Below are 21678 nucleotides of genomic sequence, written 5' to 3'. Positions count from 1 at the left end.
ACCAAACATGCATAGATGCTTCATTATGCATAGAGGATGGCTTTGGTTGGTACAAAATTTTGATAATGGGAAAGAGCATCAGGTGGAAGAAAAAACAACGAGAATTTGTTCTCAGATTTTGGGGTTCTATGATTTGCATGTCTGATTGATAGAAACTAGATTTGATAAATAGAAATACAAGTAGAAATAAAGTAAAATAAAAATGATACTGAGTTGAGTTACCAGAAACATATGCCTTGCTTTCTGCTATCAGTTCTTTAAAAAATATTTCAATATATATATATATATATATATATATTGTTGAAATTATAGTTTTTCTTGGTGTTGATGTGGGGCACTTAGTGTGGGTTGTTACAGTAAAGGCATGAGCCGCTTGTGGATGTAATGCAAGCTTGTGTGCTTATTATGATCCAATCCAAGATGCTTCACAGTCCTTGTGTCTTAAGTGAATAAATGGGAGGCTCTTAAAAGCTGGGTTTGTCAATCAAAAAGGAGTTGGGCAATTACTTCATCTTGAAGCCAATACCCACTTATCCATGATCTCATGAATGCACCTCCTTTGCCTTGGAGTTGGGAAATTTAAGTTTGGCCACAGGAATTGGTTTGTCATAAGCAGTGAGAAAAAAACAGAGAAAGAAGAAAATGAAGGAAAAGGTTAATGACTAATAAATATATTCTCAAATGTAGTTACCAATATAGAACTGAGGTTTAAATGGCTCAAGATTACTATGACAATGAATTTTTATTACCTAGCTTGTTTGATTGGTTATCAAATAGGTATTATTTCAGCTTTATTTGAAGTTAGGAACTGTCCAATTATATTACAATTCAATGCAAAAAGGATCGCTTTTTCTAAAATGTGATCTTGATGCATGACACCATGTAAGATAGACACATCTTTTGCTAAAGTAATTAGATGGTATCTGTAATTTCTCATGCTGAAAATTTAATGGACTCAAAGTAAAATCATTGTTGTGTTAAAAGTGTGTTATTTATATTTTAAAATAGATTTTATGTTTTTGTAAAATCTATTGATAATTCCACCACAATTGTTGCTATTGCCACCCCAACTTATGTTCCACTGTATGATACAATAGTTTTTGCTAGTACCAACACAACCCGCCATCTACTCAATATATATCTTTAGTTTATTTTTATTTTTATTTTTTAATCAAAAATATTATGAATAACTTTAATATGTATGTGTGTGTGTATTTTTTTATTCTTTTTTTTATTTTTTTATTTCAAATAATAGAGACATTAAGTTCTAAAATTTAAAAATTTAAAAAATTATAAGAATAAGTTGTGTTGGTCTAGCAAAAACTATGGTGAAATATAGTAGATGGCAAATTGTGGTGACATAAGCAATAGCTAATATATTTATAATTTTAGTTATTTTAAAATTAATATTAGATAAGCCTATTATTATTATGATTATTGAAATACTAATTTTTTAAATTTTATGCACTAGTTTTTATTAAAATTAAATTTTTTACAACTATAATTTGAATTGCCAACTTTTTGTAGTTTAAGGCCATTAAAGACCAAAACATTTATATATAATGACTCAAAATGATATTTGAATATTCTTGCTAGCTGTTAAAAACTTCTTTCAAATTTTAAAGCTTCTAAAGAAGTTAATAAAACATAAGAACTTGTGATATAGTCTATAGGAGACGAATTGTCTACTAAAATCAATTTTTTTTAATATACAGTCTATCTTACATGGTCAATGTTACAACAAATTATGATTCATTACAAGTTGGCATCATATCAAGTGTATCTGTATCCATATATATTATTGCAAATCACACACATGTATTAAAATTTAAGTGCTCAAACATACCATTTTTGCATTAATAATATAAAAATACAAAAATACATTTATTTAGTAGTTAAGTTTGTCATTAACAAGATGTATTTACATCAAATAAAATAAAGATTTAAAAGAAGTTTAACATAACATATGTCCACTTCAAAAACAAATCTCTTAAAAGAGACCTAAATATTTATTTATTTATTTATTTATTTTAAACTCTATCTATACATAGAAACATATTATAATATTAAATAGATTAATAATATGTTCATGTAGTATAGAGTCCAAAAATCCTATATCTAATAGTTAGAAGATTTTTTATTCTAAATAGTAAATATCTTATTATTAAATAATAAAGTATGTGGAATAAATATAAATTTTTCTTTTAATTTTAATTTTTTTTGTATTATTTAAGAATTATTACATGATTTACTTTAAAAAAAATTTGACATATTAAAAAATAGATTATATATGTTGCAACTAATAATTTTTAATATATTTGTTTGCAAATTTTCTTGCCTTACGATAAAATTTAAGATACTTATGAAATTGACTAGTTATTTTATCAATAGGATATTTTATAAATATTATCATAACTATAATATGTAATAGATGGATATACATATAATTTTTTATTTGAATGTTTTAAAAATAATAATACAAAGATAACCAATTACTTTACTAAAAAACTTTAATAGATATCTTATGGTCTTGCGTCAAACTAAATTTTATGAATTTTCATGTGATATTTGTAATAAGAGCCATTATTATTCTTAATTACAATTACAACACATGTTAAAGTAAAAGTTGATATCTAATACTTGGATTCTTTTGATGTCTTGAAAAGGGCATATCTACACAAAATTATTTTATGCACATTTTGAGATTTAGTTTGCATTAATATAAATTATTATAAGATCAATTTAAAACATGCTAGAAAATAAATTTTAAGATTAATATTTAGAAAATAATTTAACATTTATATATATAGATACAAAATTTATCTAAAGACTATTGTATGTAATTTCTAATATAAATCTTAAACTTCTATCTTAATAATTGATAAAAGTTTAAAAGGATATATATATATATATATATATATATATATATAAATTAATGGTATATCACAAAGCTATTAAAGAATGCATATATTTCTTTTCTTAATAACACATTTGACTTCTTTTCATAAAAAGAATAAAAATTATAAATTATAAATAAATATTCTTGAATTATATTTAAATTAATGAGTATATATAATTAAGTTTAATAAAACATATGTGAAGTAATTTGTTAAAAAATATTGATAATATATCTATATACTTTAAAATAAGGAAAATATTAAATAGTCCCAAGATTTTACAAAATCAACCCACCTATCCTAGCCATCATAAAAAAAAATAAAATAAATGACCTCTAGATTCATTTTTCTACTATTGGATATGCAACTAATAAAAACCAACCATATTCACAATAATTACCATATTTTTCATCAAGACTGGGTCTATTTAGTTTAAGCATGGGTCTTCTTAATAATCCTCTAAATTAATCATATGCCAAACTATAAAAATCTAAAAACAAATAAAATTAAAGTCAGTTTTATTTTTAGATATTTTTCAAAAATATATATTCTTAAATTTTGTGATCCATATTTTATATTTTTGTATTTTTAGAACAAAACTTAAATTTGAATAATTTTATCATTAGTTTCATTAAAGTTTCTAGCTCATAGAGACATGTGATTGTATTTTAAACTATTTTAAACCAATAAATTTATTTTTCAATTTAAACTAAAAAAATCGTATTTTTATATTAAATATATTTTTTTTTAAAATTATAAATTGTGGCTTAATTAAAAATAACATACTTTATGTTAAATATTGTAAACTAAAACATTCTTTAGGAAGAAAATTTGTAATCTAAAATGAAAATTTATGTAATGTTTGGAAAAAATATAAGATTTTTTTATCTAGATTAGAGTAGATTTTTTTCGTCTTATAATTTTTAATATTTTAGAAAAAAATTAAAAAATTATAATAGACTAATATTATTACTTGATTTTCTATTATAACTACAATCTTAATAGTTTTATTTTGTATGCTTTAAGCTTGTTCATTTGTCTTAACAATAAATCTCTTTAGCATCTATTAACAATATAATTTCTTCTCTTTATCTATTAGTAAATGCAACAATATTTATTTTTTAAATCTAATCAAGAAGGTTTAGACTTCTTGTTTTTGTTGATTTGAATTGTGTTGCTTATTTACATGTAATGGGGCCATCCAATTTGGCTTCTTACAATGCAACTTGGACATTAGTATCTTTTTATTCATTTATTTACTTTTTTCCTACATGAAATAAAATAGAATGACCAAGTATCATTATATAGCAAATGGACTAATCCACAATGAAAAGAAAAGAAAAGAAAAAAGAAAAAAGAAAAAATCCTTCTTAAGATTTGAACCTCTTACCCCTTTCGTCACAAATTACAACCTTTTTATGATATTCCTTGCCATCCTTAAGTAAATTTATGCTAGCCCGTAGACACAATACCATCAAATGATCATGGGCTTGTACATTACAAATAGAGCACAATTAATGATGGCTTACAAGGATATATTAATTACAACCTAAGGTTTCTAAATTAAGGTCTATATAAATATATATATATATATATGTGTGTGTGTATCCTATATTCACTCTCAAATATATTTCTCCCTTGGTCCGTATTCTTCTTGTTTGTCCTCCTCCATCGTTTTATTTTTATTTTTTTATTGGTCTTGTTCTTCATCTTTGTCTTCTTCATTGCTACCTTCCTTTGTTTCTTGTCATTTTCTTTTAATCTTCTTCTTTATCTTCATTTTTGTTTTCTTCATTATTTTGGAGCGTTTTTTTTTTTTTGTTTTTGTTTTTCCCGTGCTAGTCTGTCTTTTTAGGGTTTGGTCAGTTGAAATTAGGCACGTAGGTTTCACATGTCAGGTCAAGCAAATGGACTGTGGTCCCAATTAACCTGTTCAGCAAAGGTCCAATTTTCTTTCATTGTCATTTCAACAGCTCTTTTTTGTTTTAATTTTTAAAAGCGAAATGAGTTTTTTCTTTTCTTTGCTTTCCTTTTAATATGTAGGTTCTAAATTGGCCCTAACCCATTTTAAGACTTATGTGAACATAGTAGTGTCTTCATCCCATCATTCATTTTGGAGATTTTCCAATTTTACACAATCATTCCAAAGTCACTTATGGTGTAACAATGGACTTGCAAGAATAACCCCTTTATTGGTGTCAGTTCAAATCATAAAAATGTTTATATATATATATATATATAGATATAACACAGTATGTAATATAATTTAAAATAAATAAATAATAATAAAATCATTAGATTATGAGTTCAATTATGATCCCAAAATTCAACATCATCAGACAAGTCATGTCATCTCATTGTTCCAATTCAAGTTTTTTAAAAAAACAAAAATAGAATTATAAATACATATGATTACAACCTATGCTTGTTCATGATTTCATTCATTGATCTATTGCTAGTCTTCCAAATCACTACAAAAAGTATCTGTTATTACTAAAGTGTGATGTGCATTCCCTCACAATATATGCATGACAAAGTGAAATTATACTTTTGTCCTAAATGTTACTTATTAAGTAACCACAAAAAAAAAAAAAAAAAAAAAAAAAAAAGTTAATTATATTTGGTTTTCAAAAAAGCTTATATGTAAGTTTTGAATCAAAAGTACAAATTACACAAAATTTAAACATGATTTCTTAAGATTGTAGTATGTAATATATTGCATATATATATATATATATATATATTTATATCAAGCTATTGTTATAATGAAAAGTGGCTATGATTTCCCAAATTATCTTATGTTCTCTGAGTAAGTGCTGTAGAGGGATTATAGCCATGTTGCATGCAATTCTTTTCATTGCACCAAAACCTTGATAAACCCTTCTTAAAACATAAAATATCAACCTTTTCCTTTTTGTAATATTTGACACTTTGATCAAACTCGCCTTTCTCGAAGTAATTCACAAACAATTTTTTTTTCGCACTATATCTTTTGTGGGCTAATACTTTACATGACAATAAACTTGTGTCATTCACTAATAAACTAATGAAATACTTTGTTGTTTCACATTGATATATCATTTTTCAGGTAGTCTTTTCATAGTGTTTTTAATAAACCATTATTTAAAATCTGTCCATTGGTATACATACAAACATGCATACACAACAAATAAATATCTTAACTTTATAATTTTGTTTTTCCTTACAATATAATTTTCATAATATTATTCAATGTTTGAACTTAATTATCAATCATTGTCAAAATGATCATTTACCTTTTTAACTATTAATAATAATAATTGAAGATGGGTAGTGGGTACCTTGGGCAAAACCTAGCCACATAGGTTTTTGGGAATTGCAATTCCATTTGTAGAAACATGCTCAAGAGCACACAAGGACAACAAGTAAGGGAGGTGTAGACCATTCACATGTATGCTTCTAGAGTGTACATATATTTTAAGTAGAATTTTTTCCATCTCCGCAACAACCACCACCACCACTAATATTTGATGAGTTTCCATACCAAACCAAAGGGTGGTATTTTCATATTGAGCATTTGAAGGGGATGTGGGTACAATGGGGGTACAAAAGCTACCTGACCAAATATAGACCTTCCAAAACTAAAACCGGGCTTCGCGTGTACACTCACGTACGTACACGGAACAAAGAAATATATTGTGATATCAGGCTCTTATCATTATTGTACACTCGACCCTCCCCTCCACACGTGGAATTTTTCTTCCTTTCTTTCTTTTGCTGAGTCATGGAGGAATTTCCCATTCTTTGGCATCCTTTGGTTGCCTCGTGCTCACAAAACACACCAAAGGAGTGGGGAGTGCTCAAAAATGGGCCTCTTGACATTTGGAGAAGCCTATTGTTTGGAAGCTTTCGCATGGTTGCAATGAATGACATGTGGGTGTGTTGTAGGTGGGAGAATAACAATGAGAATACATACAAATATATATATATATATATATATCTGTGTGTGTGTGTGAATACATACTAAGATTGAGTTACTTTTGAGAGTTTAGAAAATCAATCCAATTGAGGATGCAGTGTGTCTCTCTCTCATTCTTTCTCTGTGTGTGCAAGTAAGAGTGTGTGTGTGTGTGTGTATATATATATATATATATACACATAGATAGATGGATAGATAAATGAGTACGTTGGCTACAATTACAATTACAATTACAAAGGGGCCAGGTGCACAGCATTTGTGCCCCTCACTCAGTGGCATGGCACACACACACAGTAGTACCACTGTCTTCTTGTACTTGGGCCCTTCCCTTTCATGTCTTTTTTATTTTTATTTATTTATGTTTTCATATTCTTAATTTGGTACTTGGGAGGCTTTTTCACCTCCTTTTTTCCCTTTGCCCATTCCACTGGATAACCAGCCTGCATTAGCATTGGTCTTTGAGTCCAACTCCTTCTTTACAGTGTTTTATGTATGTATATATATATATATATATATATATAGATATATATATGTTTCTATCATAATAAATTACATGGTTGTGAAAATTTCATGTCATAAATGTAATATTACAATGAATTTTCTGATTTTATTTAACAATTAAAGAATTTTGTTTGTTTACGTTTTCTTTTTTTCTTTTTTCTTTCTTTCAGTGTTCCAGTGGATTCTCCTAAAGCAGAAATGGATAGTTTAATTGATGCCCAGGTATTTCAAATAATACTCAGTCAAGTTACCAATAGTAAGGACGTTTGTTGTTGTTATTATTATTATTATTATTATTGCAGAAAAGTAATGCAAAACTTTACTTGATTAAAACATTGAATACTCTTGTTGTGTCTTGATTCAAATAGAAGATTAAGCAATCAAGTCATTCAGTTAAAATTAAAACAGGGAAAGGAGAAGTAATAAAATAATCAAACCATCAAAAAATAAATACTTTTCACTATTATGGTTCGATTAAAAGTTGTTATACAGACACTTAATTGTTTTTAAGATTTGATAACTAAATTTTATGGAATTAATAAAACAGTTACAAGCATAATGTAAAAGAAAGTACTTATCATACCAACCAAAAATAGATAAAATAATATATCTATATCTATATATATATATATGGAAGATATTGTTCAATTATTTTAAACTATCACAATTTTATAGTTGAAATTCTATACCAAACATTTACCTCAAGACTATTGCCTTGAATGATAATTTTTATATGTTACATATTTAAGAAGAACTTATTACTGAAAACACAACAAAAAATTGTTAACATAACTTGTTTCCTTTCTTTTTCTTTTTGAAAAAAAAAAACAATATGTATTTTAAAATAAAAAGAGAGATACATATTTTCTTTCAAACAAAAAATATAATGAAACAGTAAATATACAAGAAAAAATCTTTTTCCCAGAGCAGTTTGATTCGAACATAACTTGTCATATTAGATGGATTATTTAAGAATGCCAAAATGTCTACTATGCATTGAAACTTAATTTTTATGTAGATAAATATTATTCATGATAATTCCAAAATCTAAAGTAACTTATGTTATATATATGTATATATATATATATATATATATATATATAGTTTTCCTTGTTAATAAACATCATCCATTGCAAGAAGAAATCTTAATTATCTAAGGTTATTAATTTTGAGATGTAGTGCATTAAAGGCAAGATAGAAATCATTCTTGCCTAGGCCCTACAATTTAAATTGCTTGCTTATTATTAGAAATCAGATATTATTTCTTATGTGTTAGACTTCAAAATTTTGATTAATTATTGGGGGTTATTGGGAATATTAATTACTGGGGGAACACTGCAAACACATACATACATACATACATACATACATACATACATACATTGGATACTCTTTTTGATTTTATGTATAGAAAAATCTTGTCCATAGAAAGATTTTATGTATATTAACCTGGTGTAGAAAGATCAACTACATAGTAAAAAAGTAAGAAACAAGTAGCTTAAGACAAGAATGCAGTGTTTTGGATAGTTAAAATTTCAACTTTTTGCCAGCAACAATCTAGTTCAGATAAAAAAAACATTTAGGTGCTTCAATTAATTTTACAAGCCTAAAATATTACATTTTGCAACAACAAAAAATTATATGTTTTTATTTCATTTCATGATAGCACCAAAATTACTAAGAAACACATATGATACTATGGGACATTCTACATACAATGTATATAAATATAATTGATGAAATAAGGAATTGGGTATTGTACCTTGGTTGTAGGGTTAGGGTTAGGATTTCAGTGACAAATCCCAGACAGACTGCGATGTTTTCAGCATTTTTCACTCTGGGTCTTTTTATGCTTCATAAATCAGGATTTGCTTGCTTGCAGGCAGGCAGGCAGGCAGGCAAGCAGGAAGGGTGTTGAGGATGTAGGGGGCACATGAGACCCCTGGCACACCACAATGCTGCACATGTTTATATTATTATTTACAATTATGATTACTGTTATTATTTGATTTTTGTTTCTATGAAAATATACACCCAGAGGGATTTGACCCCATGATCATCTCCCTTGCTTCTTGTGGGGTGGAGACATCCCATGTCTAAGGACTCTTTGAAGATTACATGATTATGTGTAATGCTTATCTCTCTCTCTCTCTATGTATATATCTCTATGTATATATATATATATATATATATATATTTTTTTTAATTGAGTTTGAAATTGTAGTCATGATGTTTTGGGGTAAATACACAAAATATTTTCATATTGGAGCTCATTACTTTTTTACAATAGGAGGCAAAGCTCATCACACAAATGAAATTCAAAAGATGAACAAGTGGAAGCATTCTCTAGAAGAAAAAAATGAACACTTATTTGTCTCTATTTTTCATTCCTTGTGTAAGTGTTGTCAAATCTATATACTAATCACTGGCCCCTCAATTCATCTCATTATGCTACCCTTTGGTGCATTTTCACATCAGCTCCATGTCTATCCTAGACAATTGCATTCATGCACTTACTCAAGCAATTGTTATTATAAATTTTAATCTTCTAAACAACCTTTGTAAGATGTGTTTTGGTTGCAAGGAAAAGTAGGTAAAATTTGTGAAAAAGAATTATCTTTCACACAAAAAAAAAAAGAAAAAAAAAAAGAAAAAAGAGCTCTTGAGATATTCTACTGAAAGCTATTGGTCTCCCTCACACATCATGTTAATACATAGTTGGTTTACTGAGTTGATTATCTAAACGTAGAAATAATGCAACCATTGTAACCTTGCCCACTTTGGGTACTATATCACATTTCTAGAACCCAAATTAAATGTAATCCACAAATTACAATTATATATATATATATATATATATATATATAAAAGAAAAAGGTGATTGATATGGAAATGATTATGATGAGGAGGAGCTCAATTGAAGTGCAAGTCAATAGGGAGCTGGGATACAATAATGTGCTCCAAACAAGCTACTGTCTTCACACTCAAAACCAAGCCCTAAGAACATGGAGGATTAGGGTTTCTTCTATGACCAATGTCTTTCTCGTCTTTCTTTCCTTTCTTATTGGCCTCTATCTTTGCCTTTTTGTGGGGGCACATGATGGCTTTGGGGGAAGTTTCTCCCATTCGCTTGAAGAGAGGAAACCCTAATTCCAGGTAGATTCCAGGGCTTATTTTTTTTATTTTATTTCCTTCTTCATCTTCTTCTGTTTTGGAAAATTGTTAGGACGTGGGCCATGTTGTGGCATGATCAATGAAGGGAAAGGGAAGAATGGTGGGTGACGAAGTTCGTTCAATGATCCATGACACCTACACACACGCATACATATATATATATATATATATATAATTATCCTGCTGTCCCTTTGAATACACAAAGGCTGCTGCAACCTGAGGGTATTCCACACCCCGCAGACGTTAGATTCCGCCCGGAATCCCATCTCAAACCATCTAAATTCCCCGACAGAATATGCCTCCTCCCCCACATCCTTCAGAAACACTGCGCGTAACTTGGCGGGGGGGGGGGGTTGTGCCGAGGTCCACGCACTTCAACAAAAAAGCACACGTTCCCCCGAACCCTTGGAGCCAGGGAATCAAAACACAACACCGCTCCCTCCGGATTCTGTCCATCCAACTAGATGGATGAACTGCGTCGCTTTGGATAAACTCTTTTTTTAGTTCACCCCCATCCCTTGTATTCTGGTGGATTAAGAAGCTTCTTAGCTACAGTTGGTGTTATCATGCTTAAGTGGTTAATCAGATGACGTGGGCGGCTAATTAAGCAAAATGAACAGTTGTGAGAAAAAACGGAATTTCTAAGACTGATGAGGGAAGGATTACATGGAGCTGGGGTCTAAAATAAGGGGGTAATTAATCCTTTGGGGCCGTTAATGATGTTCCCTCTCAGTGTATCAGGGAACTAATTCTGGCTACTCGGCACAGTTCTGCAGCGACACATATAATATATATTAGAATGGGTGCGGAAAATAGTGTGAGTGTGTCGGAGGGTATCAATCCCCATCCCCCCTCAGAGAAGTGAGTGACGTCATAACTGATTTCCTGCTAAATCTCCGTGGAACACCTCCCCACAGTTGATAATCAGATCTTAATTCGTTACTCGCCCATATTATACCCCCCTTTTTATTTCCCCCCTCCCCCTACAGTTTTTACCCGTTGCATTCTATTTTCTTAGGGCTTACGTGTGCATTCATTCTGAGCTGGTCTTTAAATATAGGTTCGGTTACTGTGGAGTCGTTCGTTCGTTCGTTATCCACCAGGTTGAATTCCCATTTTCATCCACATTGAAAACTATGAAGGAATAAATGGAATGAGTGCATGTGGGAATGCATATGTGTATGTGTATATATATATATATATATATCCACATAAGTTGTGGGGGTATTTTTGTAAAAGAATCCAATGCATGTAAAAACTCACTCACTCTCACTCACATCACCATGATTTAAGTGGATCACCTTGTCTGCCTGCCAAACAAATAGACACACGAGTTGATGAGAAAATGGCATCAAGTTGAGGGTGAAGAGTATGTGGAAAAAGAGAACAAAGGGGGGCCTTAACACTTCCCTATCATTGATTGGGCTTTGGGTGGGGAGTCCCCCAATGATGGTTCATTGATCTCTTTGTGGGTCTTTGTAACCACTTTGCACAAAGCTTAGTGATTATGCCCCAAGCCCACCCCATCCATCTATCTACTTATTTCATCCATCCGTTTCTTTTTCTTTCTACATGGGCTAGAGTAGAGTGTTCTGTGGCAGCTTTTTTCACTAGTTAAAGCTCTCAAACACACAAGAAAAAAAAAACATTGCTTCTTCATCACCAGCCAAACATTGGGCATTACCATATTTTGGGTCCAACATCATGCACTCACTCTCTTTATATGTAGGAAAACAAAAACTATTCTCTCTTTTATTATCATCACACACACACACATATATATATATATATATATATTCACACATCATTTATTTATCTGCTGTTCATATATTCATTTATTAATGTTTGTGTTTGAGATAAAGGAATGGACCCAATTGTCAAAATTGTGATTTTATTATATTATTATTGTTATTTATTATTATTTTATATGTGTGACTATTTTTTGGAGCTTTGTCCTCAAGTTAATGACTCCAAAAAGGGTGTCACTTAAAATGAAGAAGGAAGAGAAAAAATGATGAGCCTGATGATTGCCATAGGTTCATTTGGCATCATAGAAAATTAAAGACCACATCCATTGTCCCCCCTCCCCAAGTAAAAAAAAATCTCATGTGTGTGTGATAGATTTCTGACTCATATACCCACTCATGTGAAACAACCAACTTATCAAAAAAATCTCACACATTCATTCATTCAACACATGTGGACGAAGTGAATCGAGAGCTAGTAGTAGTATGACACAAAATCTGGCCACATTCATTCATTCATCACATTAGGAGTGCCCAATTCTTCGCTTCTTTTTAGGGCAAATGATTGGAGACTCAAAGCCTATCCAGTACCCCAATAACAACACCCATGTTTCAGTTCAAGCAAAAATCATAGTAACATCTGTTTGTGGAAAACTTATCAGTTAACCTGATGAGCACGGTTTTTATGAAAGAATAACTGCGGCTTCTTACTGACTCCATCATGGATTTTGCTGTAGCTCTCTCCATATATATTTAGGAAGAGAGAGAGAGAGCAAGATCTACAGAAAAAGCACACAACTGCTGCATATATAATTAGATTCCTTCCCTGTTGATGAGATGTGAAGTGATGGAGGTTTCTACGACAGCACGGCCCGAGTTGTTGGCATGTCTGTATTCCACCACCTTTCATGTCTGCCATATGTTTTCTCAGGATATTAGACAAGAGCCGGAGACAAAGGAACGAGAAGTTTGCATGATCTACATGTGATTGTCGAACTGACAGTAGTAGTAGCCGAACTAGATTACTGTTGACTTCGCCCATATCGGCAATTCTACATGATGCACAGTGACCACTTCGTAATGTTTCACGACTGCAGAGTTGAGAAGAAGAGACATGGAAATACCTGTTCAGGGATAACGAAACGCCCGGGGATACATTGGAGTCTACTGAAAGAGAAATATGCTTTTTTCTCCCCAGAAAAATCAGCTGTGAGCTACAATAAGTGAGGATTTCAGAGCACCTCAGCTAGAGGTAATGGACCCACTCAGAAAGACTGATGGAGGACAGGTGCATCAGATGAGTGGGTACTGGACAACATTGCATCTGAGTCACATTGACGAGTCGAGGTTGTCAGAATTCCAGGACATTACTTGTCACTCAAAGTCGCTACATACCCATCTCAAGTTGGTCGTATAGGAACAAATATTTGGTTGCAGATGATCCATGCACAAGAGGTTGAAACATGGTGCAGAATCGCTTCAATGAGTACACTGGAAAACCACCACCTGACACGTCAGATCCATTTGCAACTGATGCAGATCTCTGGCGAAGGGAGACTTTCCACTACAGTCTGCTAAGGGGGAGTCGGAACACATGGAGAGCAGCAAAAAGGAACTCCCACACGAAAGCAAAGGTGTAGAATAAAGTTGAAAAGGAACATGGGGATTGGAAGAAAAGACAATGCTCGTCAGAATATATGGGTGTACGAGAGCAGGGCTTTTCGATTGCCGTCAAATAATTTGACTGCAGGATGACTACACGCAGATTCTAAGCGGATTGAGCTTTATCATGAGCAACTACAGCTTCTCGTTAGCGAATTTGAGGAATGAGGCTTTGCATTACACGCACCTTCTCTTGCAGCAATCTGCTCTAATTTCCCTCAACTATCCCAAGTTGCTATCTAATCAGTGCCCGACCCAACGTAAGTTCTAAACACGTGAAAGTTGCACATCTCCTTTTAGCAGATCCAGTTTATAATAATTATAGATCGCCTATCCACTTTCCAATCTTTGCACAAAAGTGTTTTGTCTCAGGCCTCCGACCTATTCTTCCTCATCATTTCAACAAAGTCAGAGAATGCTGCACACAGATAATCATATAATGTCAGGAAATGAGTGAATTCTGAAGAATACTAGCATCCAGCCTGCAATGTACTAGAAAGTTTCACGCAACCTAAGACAATATCACGTAAATATTGCACATCATTAGAAGATCATAAAAGGAAACTGTAAGTATGCAATCAAACGTATACGTAAAGTAACTCAAAGATCTTTATACAGATAGTTCTAGTTGCACATATCATAGCAGTGACGACCTGATCGACACTTTCTACAAGGGTATGGTCTGCAGGAAGGAAACGTTGCCACAAAGAACGTCCATGAGCATACGAATCACGGTTCAGGAATAGGAGCGAGGTGTACCTGGGTCAGAATCATGAGGACCAGGAGAAGCCTCGGGATGATACTGGATGCTCATTGCTTTCATAGCAGGGAATGTAAGGCCAGCACAGGTACCATCATTCAAGTTGATGTGGGTAACCTCCACACCCTCCGGCAATGTATCGGGATCTACTGCATAATTGTGGTTCTGCATTCAAATGAAATGATTAAGAGAAGGTGCAGTGAACTTGTCCAAGAGCTTATTTTTCAAAGATTAAAATCATGAAATACATCTATATGTATCCGGGTTCTAGGTATCAGCGATTGAATCGTCGCAAAAGCGTTAACTCCTCAACAAGCACACAAAATCTTTTTGAGCCTAGTTAGAACTCTATACCAGATGATCTTGCACACTGCCAGCATGTATTTGCAAAAGCAAGGAGATAGAGCGTGGTTGAAAATGATGACCTGAGCACTGATTTCCACGCGCCCGGTGGGCAAATGGCGCACTGGATGGTTTCCACCATGATGACCGAATTTCATCTTGAATGTAGTGCCACCAAGTGCCTGACCTAGTAGCTGGTGACCCATGCAGATTCCAAATACTGGAACTATGCCAACCAAGTCCTGCACACTTTTCACAGCATAGGGTACAGCGGAAGGGTCACCAGGCCCATTGCTAAAGAGGATTCCATCTGGCTTGAGATTTAATACTTTTGAAGTAGGATATGTGGACGGAACAACAGTGATCTTACATCCATAGGACGTAAGTCTCCTGAGAATGTTTTGCTTTACGCCAAAATCGTACGCCACCACCTAAACGCATTTCATGTATCAACAATAAGAAAAGGTAGCCACAGATGTTGCTTAATAAATCGGAAGAATCGTCTACATGATGGAGAAATAGAAATATCTGCAGGAACAACAAAAAGAAGAGTAAATATGTGTTGTTGCATTGTAACAAAATACCCAGCATGATCATTCGAAAAACTTACGTGAAACTTCTTTGACTCCAAATCAGGAATGTCTGAGCTAAACTCCCACTCGTCGTCAGTTTTCTCTTGCCATTCGTAAGGTTCGGTGCAGCTCGCATCAGTAATCAAGTCCTTACCTGTTCCACCGACACAAGTACTTTCAAAACAGGGGAACTACATTGATAGACTCAGGTTTTCCTTAGAATGGTGACAGTAACTGCTACAAACTAACGATTGTCAAGGAAAAGAAAAAGAAAAGAAAAGAAAAGAAAAAGACCGACGAGTCGAACACGTCCGAAGACCACTCAGTCCTTACCAATTGGCTCATTCCATACCTTATTCCAGCCGTCAAGAAAGGCTCCATAAGGTCAACACTTCCAACAGTCGTAACTTTCACGAAAAGGATCTAAAAACACTGAAAAACTGTTTTGGCCGCCTACAATTTCCCAATGACCGCCAACTAAAACTTTTTAGTCACAAATCCTGTCAAAACAATCACGGTTTCTCGTCCAATATGGGTCCAAGGACACCATGATTGACGCTTGAAAGCGTGAACGTTTACCTTGGCTCGCAGGATAGCATAACATAATAATTTACAATTTCCACGGTTTGATCTTGTACCTGCTATCTTCCAGGTCTTAGCCATCTCTATTAGCTCGTCATCGGTCTTGGAATTTTCAGTAGTCAGAACTCCAATTAAGCTACCCTCTTCTCGCAAACGCCTAGTGATAGCTCGGGTGTCTATATCAGCTGCAGTCGCCACCACAAGCATAGTCACCTTAGAAGAAATATGCGGGGAGAATTGCAATGCTAGGAAAGAAAAACATACAATTATATAAAAAGAACGGATTTTATGGACGAATGCAACATACTAAACGAATTAACAACTGACAGCTAAAGAGAAAAACATGCTATACTATAGCTAGTGATCATCAACACAATTGATGCAAAGGCTGCAGCTCATCAGGATTTCCGGAAACATACAGATGCCCATAACATTTCTCTTCTTCAGATATTCAGGAAGATCTTCCGAGGATCGCCAGTTTGACACTCTGAAATCAAGGTCGCTCAACAGTGAGAAAGGAATTATCAACCACCAAAGACAACTGTAAGGAAATTGAACCACAAACAACACCTTACACAGGAAAACGAAAACAGAGTGCCAACAACTAGTTCTATGTTCACGATCTGGGTCACTAATCCATGTCATTCAAATTACATTAAATTCATTCAGATATAATATATGTTGAATTTGTTTCCATCAAATGCTTAGCTTGGTCAGATAAACTAAAACCCATAACCACAGAACTGGTAAAAATAAATAAACGACAAAAAATCTTGAGAGAACAAAAAAAAAAAAAAAAAAAAAAAAAAACTTTAGAATAGTAAAGATGAGATATTTTTTACACATACGACATCAGGTATTCAAAAAGAGATTTCGGGAATCTAAATCCAACTTGCACAGTTACTTCAAAATGAAAGGAGGGTAGGCAGGAAGGAAGAAGAGTGTATACGCACATGTTACTAAGTCTTCGTATGATCAAGGCACCTGTGAAGCACTTCCCAGACTCCTCATCACCTGTAAAACAAACGGATATCAAATTCAACATATGCGTATCAAATGTGCAGAATTGATTTCGAAACGTAATGTTACAAAACTTTGGATTTGCGAGTAGTTGATACCAAAAATCTCTAAAAGATATGACAGACGAGCCAAGCCCGCAAATGCTACGACGATGCTGATGCCACAATCAGGTCACTCTAATAGACAAAACCGAAACACTAATATCACACTCTTAAGAAAGGTCGCAAAACTGGTACCAAGGTTGACCCCTGTATTGCCAATATGTGGTTGAGTCATGAGTACAAATTGCCCGGAGTAACTTGGATCGGTCAAAATTTCTTGATAACTGTCAGAAATACAAGATGAAAACCCGTAAGAATTTGTCAACCTATCAGCCACTGCCATTCTTCATTCATTCACATTTGTTAAAACGTCGCTTGATGTAAACTGCACAGTCTCTCTTACAGCAGGTTTTCCAAAAATAAAATTAGGACTGAGGCAGATCAACATCAAATTTCCTCAACGTATTCAGAAAATGGATAAGACATTGAAAAGTACTCGCTCACAAACGCTCCTCAAAAGCCAAGCTGAATGAACTAGAACCTCGAGTGGGAACATCAGAGCACCTACCCAGTCAAAGATGTGTTGAAAACCACCTCACCCACTTGGGTACCAGTACTTCCGAAGGACTTCCCACTCCAGACTGACCCATCCTCCAGCACTAGCCGGCAGTCGGATGCCTTCCAGGGTCGAGCAGCTGCCAAAAAGAAACTAAAGTCACATCTTAAGACATACATGTCATAAACCCCCAATCAGATTGATTCGATGATCGTACAGCCTAAGCTTCCTAATCAAAGGTGCTTAAATCAAGACCGAGAGGTGACACGAGCTTTTCAATAGAGGCAAGGAGGTGTCCATTCCTTGCAAAAATATTTACATTCAAGGACCCGTTTTTTTTCTAGACCTGTCAATTGGGATTCGGTGATCAGTCAACACTAGCTCCTTACTGATCTCGTCTGTTGCTTCAAATATATCTAAGCAGTGTTCCCACTTATGAAACCAATTCCATGCACATCAATCGAATACATCATGCACCCTCATTGTTTCGAATTATATGTATATAAACCAAATTTGGAAACAACTTGAGACCAACTTCAACGACATCACCATGCCCTTAAACCCTAAACCCTAAAACTTGAAAGCATATTAGATTTCAGACACTCGAAATTCTGGTGCGCGACTGAAATCATGAATTCAAGACCCCATTCCTAAAATTCTAAGTGAAATATAATGCTCCTGAGAAAAATGGAATGTGCAAGTCGATCAGTACCAGTCGCCGCCGCCCTGTCTCCAGCGGTGGCAGTTGCACACTTGACTTGCAAAGAGATCGATCGGGTACACGCCTTCACACTCGCGGACGCTACTGCGGCAACTTGCAGTCGGCTGCGAAACGCTGAAGACGAGGCAGAAAGATGAAGAGAAGAAGAATGAGGTACAATCTCTCTGCGGTTGCATCCACTCAGTAATCCCGTCACCCCCTGAGACTGGGACACCAAACCCACTTTCATACCCATTGCCATAGTTCCTTCAAAAACTCTCAAAATCTTCCTCCCCCAAAAAAGAACCCTCTCAGGGGCACCCCACAAATTCCCAGACCCACGACCCAAAATGTTGCACGATCCCGAAACTGAATTACCAACACTGCGACTCAACCTCTGGAATGCCGAAACAGCACTATGGGGGGGGGGGGGGGGGGGTGTGGGAAGCCGCGGCCTGTCGAGTGGAGGTGGAGAGGGACAAGACAAGACAAGGGCAAAGATTCCCGTGACCTTGAATTGTTGCCCACCTTCCACACCAGGAGGTGCTGCTGAATGCCGCCTCTACGCACACGAACACAACGGCATATATTGTCCGATTCCAGCTCGTGTGATGTGTAATTCTCCCGGCCTTCTATCGAATTCAGGAATTCTGGCAAGTTGCGATGCTACCCACACGCGGAATTGCAGCAGGGAAGCGATTTGCTCGCAACCCATATATCCACAACCTAGTGCCCTGAGGCACAGTTTTCGGAGTTCAATCGCCCCCACTCTCCGCTTCGACAGACACAGGAAAGGAGGAGGAGGAGACTGACGGAGGACATGGATGGATGAAGAATGGATGTCTCGTTGACGAATGATTGGTAGTCGAGTTTGGATGAATAAAACATGAATGAATGGTGTATGGTCGTGGCAAATGTATTACATGCATTTGTGTGGGAGTTGCCATGTTTTGTGTTGTAAGAAGAGGGAGGTCCTTTTGCTCTCTACTTTTGCAATTACCCAACTTAGGTAGTGTATATGATTTTTAAAGCTGTATGTTTGAAAATTTTAAAATTTACTATGATAAATAAAATTTTAATCTACAATTTAGACAAGAAAATTTTAGTAAATTTACAGTGAAAAAACTGATATAATATTTTCACGTGTGCTTTAATATGTCTGTTAATGAAGCATAGCAAAGATCTACTAAAACAACAAAAGTATGTGGCATTTATTTAAACTCTAATGTTTATGATTAATAATAATGATTTAAACTTGATTCTAAAGAATTTCAAAATATTTGTTGCAGTTTTTTGGAAAGACAATAAGGGATAAAGATAGCAGATTGTATACTCACTAACATTATTAAAAAAATCATAAACAGATACTGTTAAGATTCAATAAATTCTTTGGAAGTAAAGATAATTACTAATAGTGGTACCACTAAAGAATACTAAAATTTAATAATAATTCATATGTTATTCAATGTGGAACTACATATAATACATATAACACACACCTATAAATTTGACAAAGTACAAGTAGAGATAAAACATTATTGATTTTAAAAACATTATTGATTACAAAAGACCAATAAAAATATAAATAAAATAACACTAAGGAAAAACCAAGATTTAAAGTTAAAAAGAAATAGTTAATATAATTATTTTAAGAATATATAAATAAATATTAGACACAAAACAAATAAATTACCATAAAATTTATTATTAGAAGTTATAGACATTTGAGATTAAATACTTATAGATCAAGTATTAAAAAAATTTAAAATTTAAAAAATAATTAAATTCATAATTTTTTTTCTCGAAATAAATGTACATTTAATTTAAGTTGGTGAATTGAAAAACAAAGAGAAAATATGGATTTAAACTAGAAATACAAATATTTTTTAAAAATAAAAAAATTTGCAAGGATTTCCATCTAAGAATATTAGAGTAAAAAAAACCATGATAAGATATGTTATCGCTCAAAAAATTTATTGAAAATAAAATACAATGATGAAGTTATAAGAGAAGTTATGCAAGAAAATACAAATCAGTTACTATCAAAACAATAATATGATTTTTTTAAAAGAATAAAGTATATACTTTGATAAAAAAACCAAAGTATATATATATATATATATATATATATATATATATATTTTTTGAAATAAATAAAAGAAATAATAAAATTTATATTCTGTTTTATTTTTCTACATTTTTGAAAGATTATAATAATAGTTTTAGTAACAATAGTATATAATAATATTAAAAGTATGATTTATAATCATGGTAAAAAAATATTATATTTAAATAAAGCTTAATAATATAAAAAAATAAATTAAAATTTTAAAAGAAATATGAATATGAAGTCTATAATAGAAAATATTTAATGTATTATTATTTAATATTGTGATACAAATTAGAATTTTTATGCTTAAGTGACCATTTTTTTAATTTATTTTTTTATTTAAAATGTTCTTTTAAAAAATATATAGTGTATTTTATTGATTTTTTTATAAAAATATTTTTATATATTACAAAATATAATATCTGAAAAGAGTGAATATAGAATCATTGAAATTTTTTATTGTATTTCAAAGATATTATATTACTATAGAAATTGAATTTTAAGAATTAAAATTATAATTTATGTGTCATTATTCCTTAGAAAAATAATTACTAGGCATGAACTTTTAAAAGCTTAAATATTATGTTTTACTAATGTATTTTTTTGTATAAAGTATTTTTTATAATTATTATTTTTTGAAGTTCTTAAGAAATCATAATCTTTTTAAGTATATTTTATAGTTGTTGCTATAATATTCAACTATGATTTGTAGTTTTTTTTTAAAAAAAAATCTACATGTGTGCTTATTTTATACAAAAATTAATATTCAATGTTTTAATTTTATTGACTTGTAAAGAACTACTTCATTTTTATTTCTTACAATATCAATATTAATAGATTATCTTTAATAGTTTATTTAATTAAATACTTTATAGAGAATAGTATTAAATTAAATAAACTATTAAATTTCTTACTATATCATAAGACATAGTTTGTTAGAACATTTCTTATTATATCATAAGACACATTAAAAAATGTGAATTGTAAAAAAAATGATTTGATAATTGATGCATCTTTATTTTGTATTGATTTTTTAAAATAAAGATCATATTTTTAAG

The 21678-nt window shown here is 32.4% G+C and overlaps 1 protein-coding gene across 1 annotated transcript; it reads right to left on the bottom strand.

The window, feature by feature from the left end:
• Positions 1-13900: 13900 nt before the first annotated feature.
• LOC112288975 (carbamoyl phosphate synthase small chain, chloroplastic) lies at positions 13901-19265 on the bottom strand. Its single transcript, XM_024533794.3, has 10 exons — positions 18523-19265; positions 17823-17949; positions 17450-17538; positions 17147-17207; positions 16613-16680; positions 16250-16378; positions 15650-15765; positions 15123-15470; positions 14697-14862; positions 13901-14355 (listed from the first exon to the last, which is right to left on the bottom strand). Exons 1-10 carry the CDS (start codon positions 18770-18772, stop codon positions 14306-14308), a joined length of 1404 nt encoding a protein of 467 aa, XP_024389562.1. The 5' UTR covers positions 18773-19265; the 3' UTR covers positions 13901-14305.
• Between the last annotated feature and the right edge of the window lie 2413 nt (positions 19266-21678).

The sequence above is a fragment of the Physcomitrium patens genome, chromosome 11 (genome assembly GCF_059467195.1).
Source record: "Physcomitrium patens ecotype Gransden chromosome 11, ASM5946719v1, whole genome shotgun sequence".
Lineage (NCBI taxonomy): Eukaryota > Viridiplantae > Streptophyta > Bryopsida > Funariales > Funariaceae > Physcomitrium > Physcomitrium patens.
This window is presented reverse-complemented; position numbering and strand designations above follow the sequence as displayed.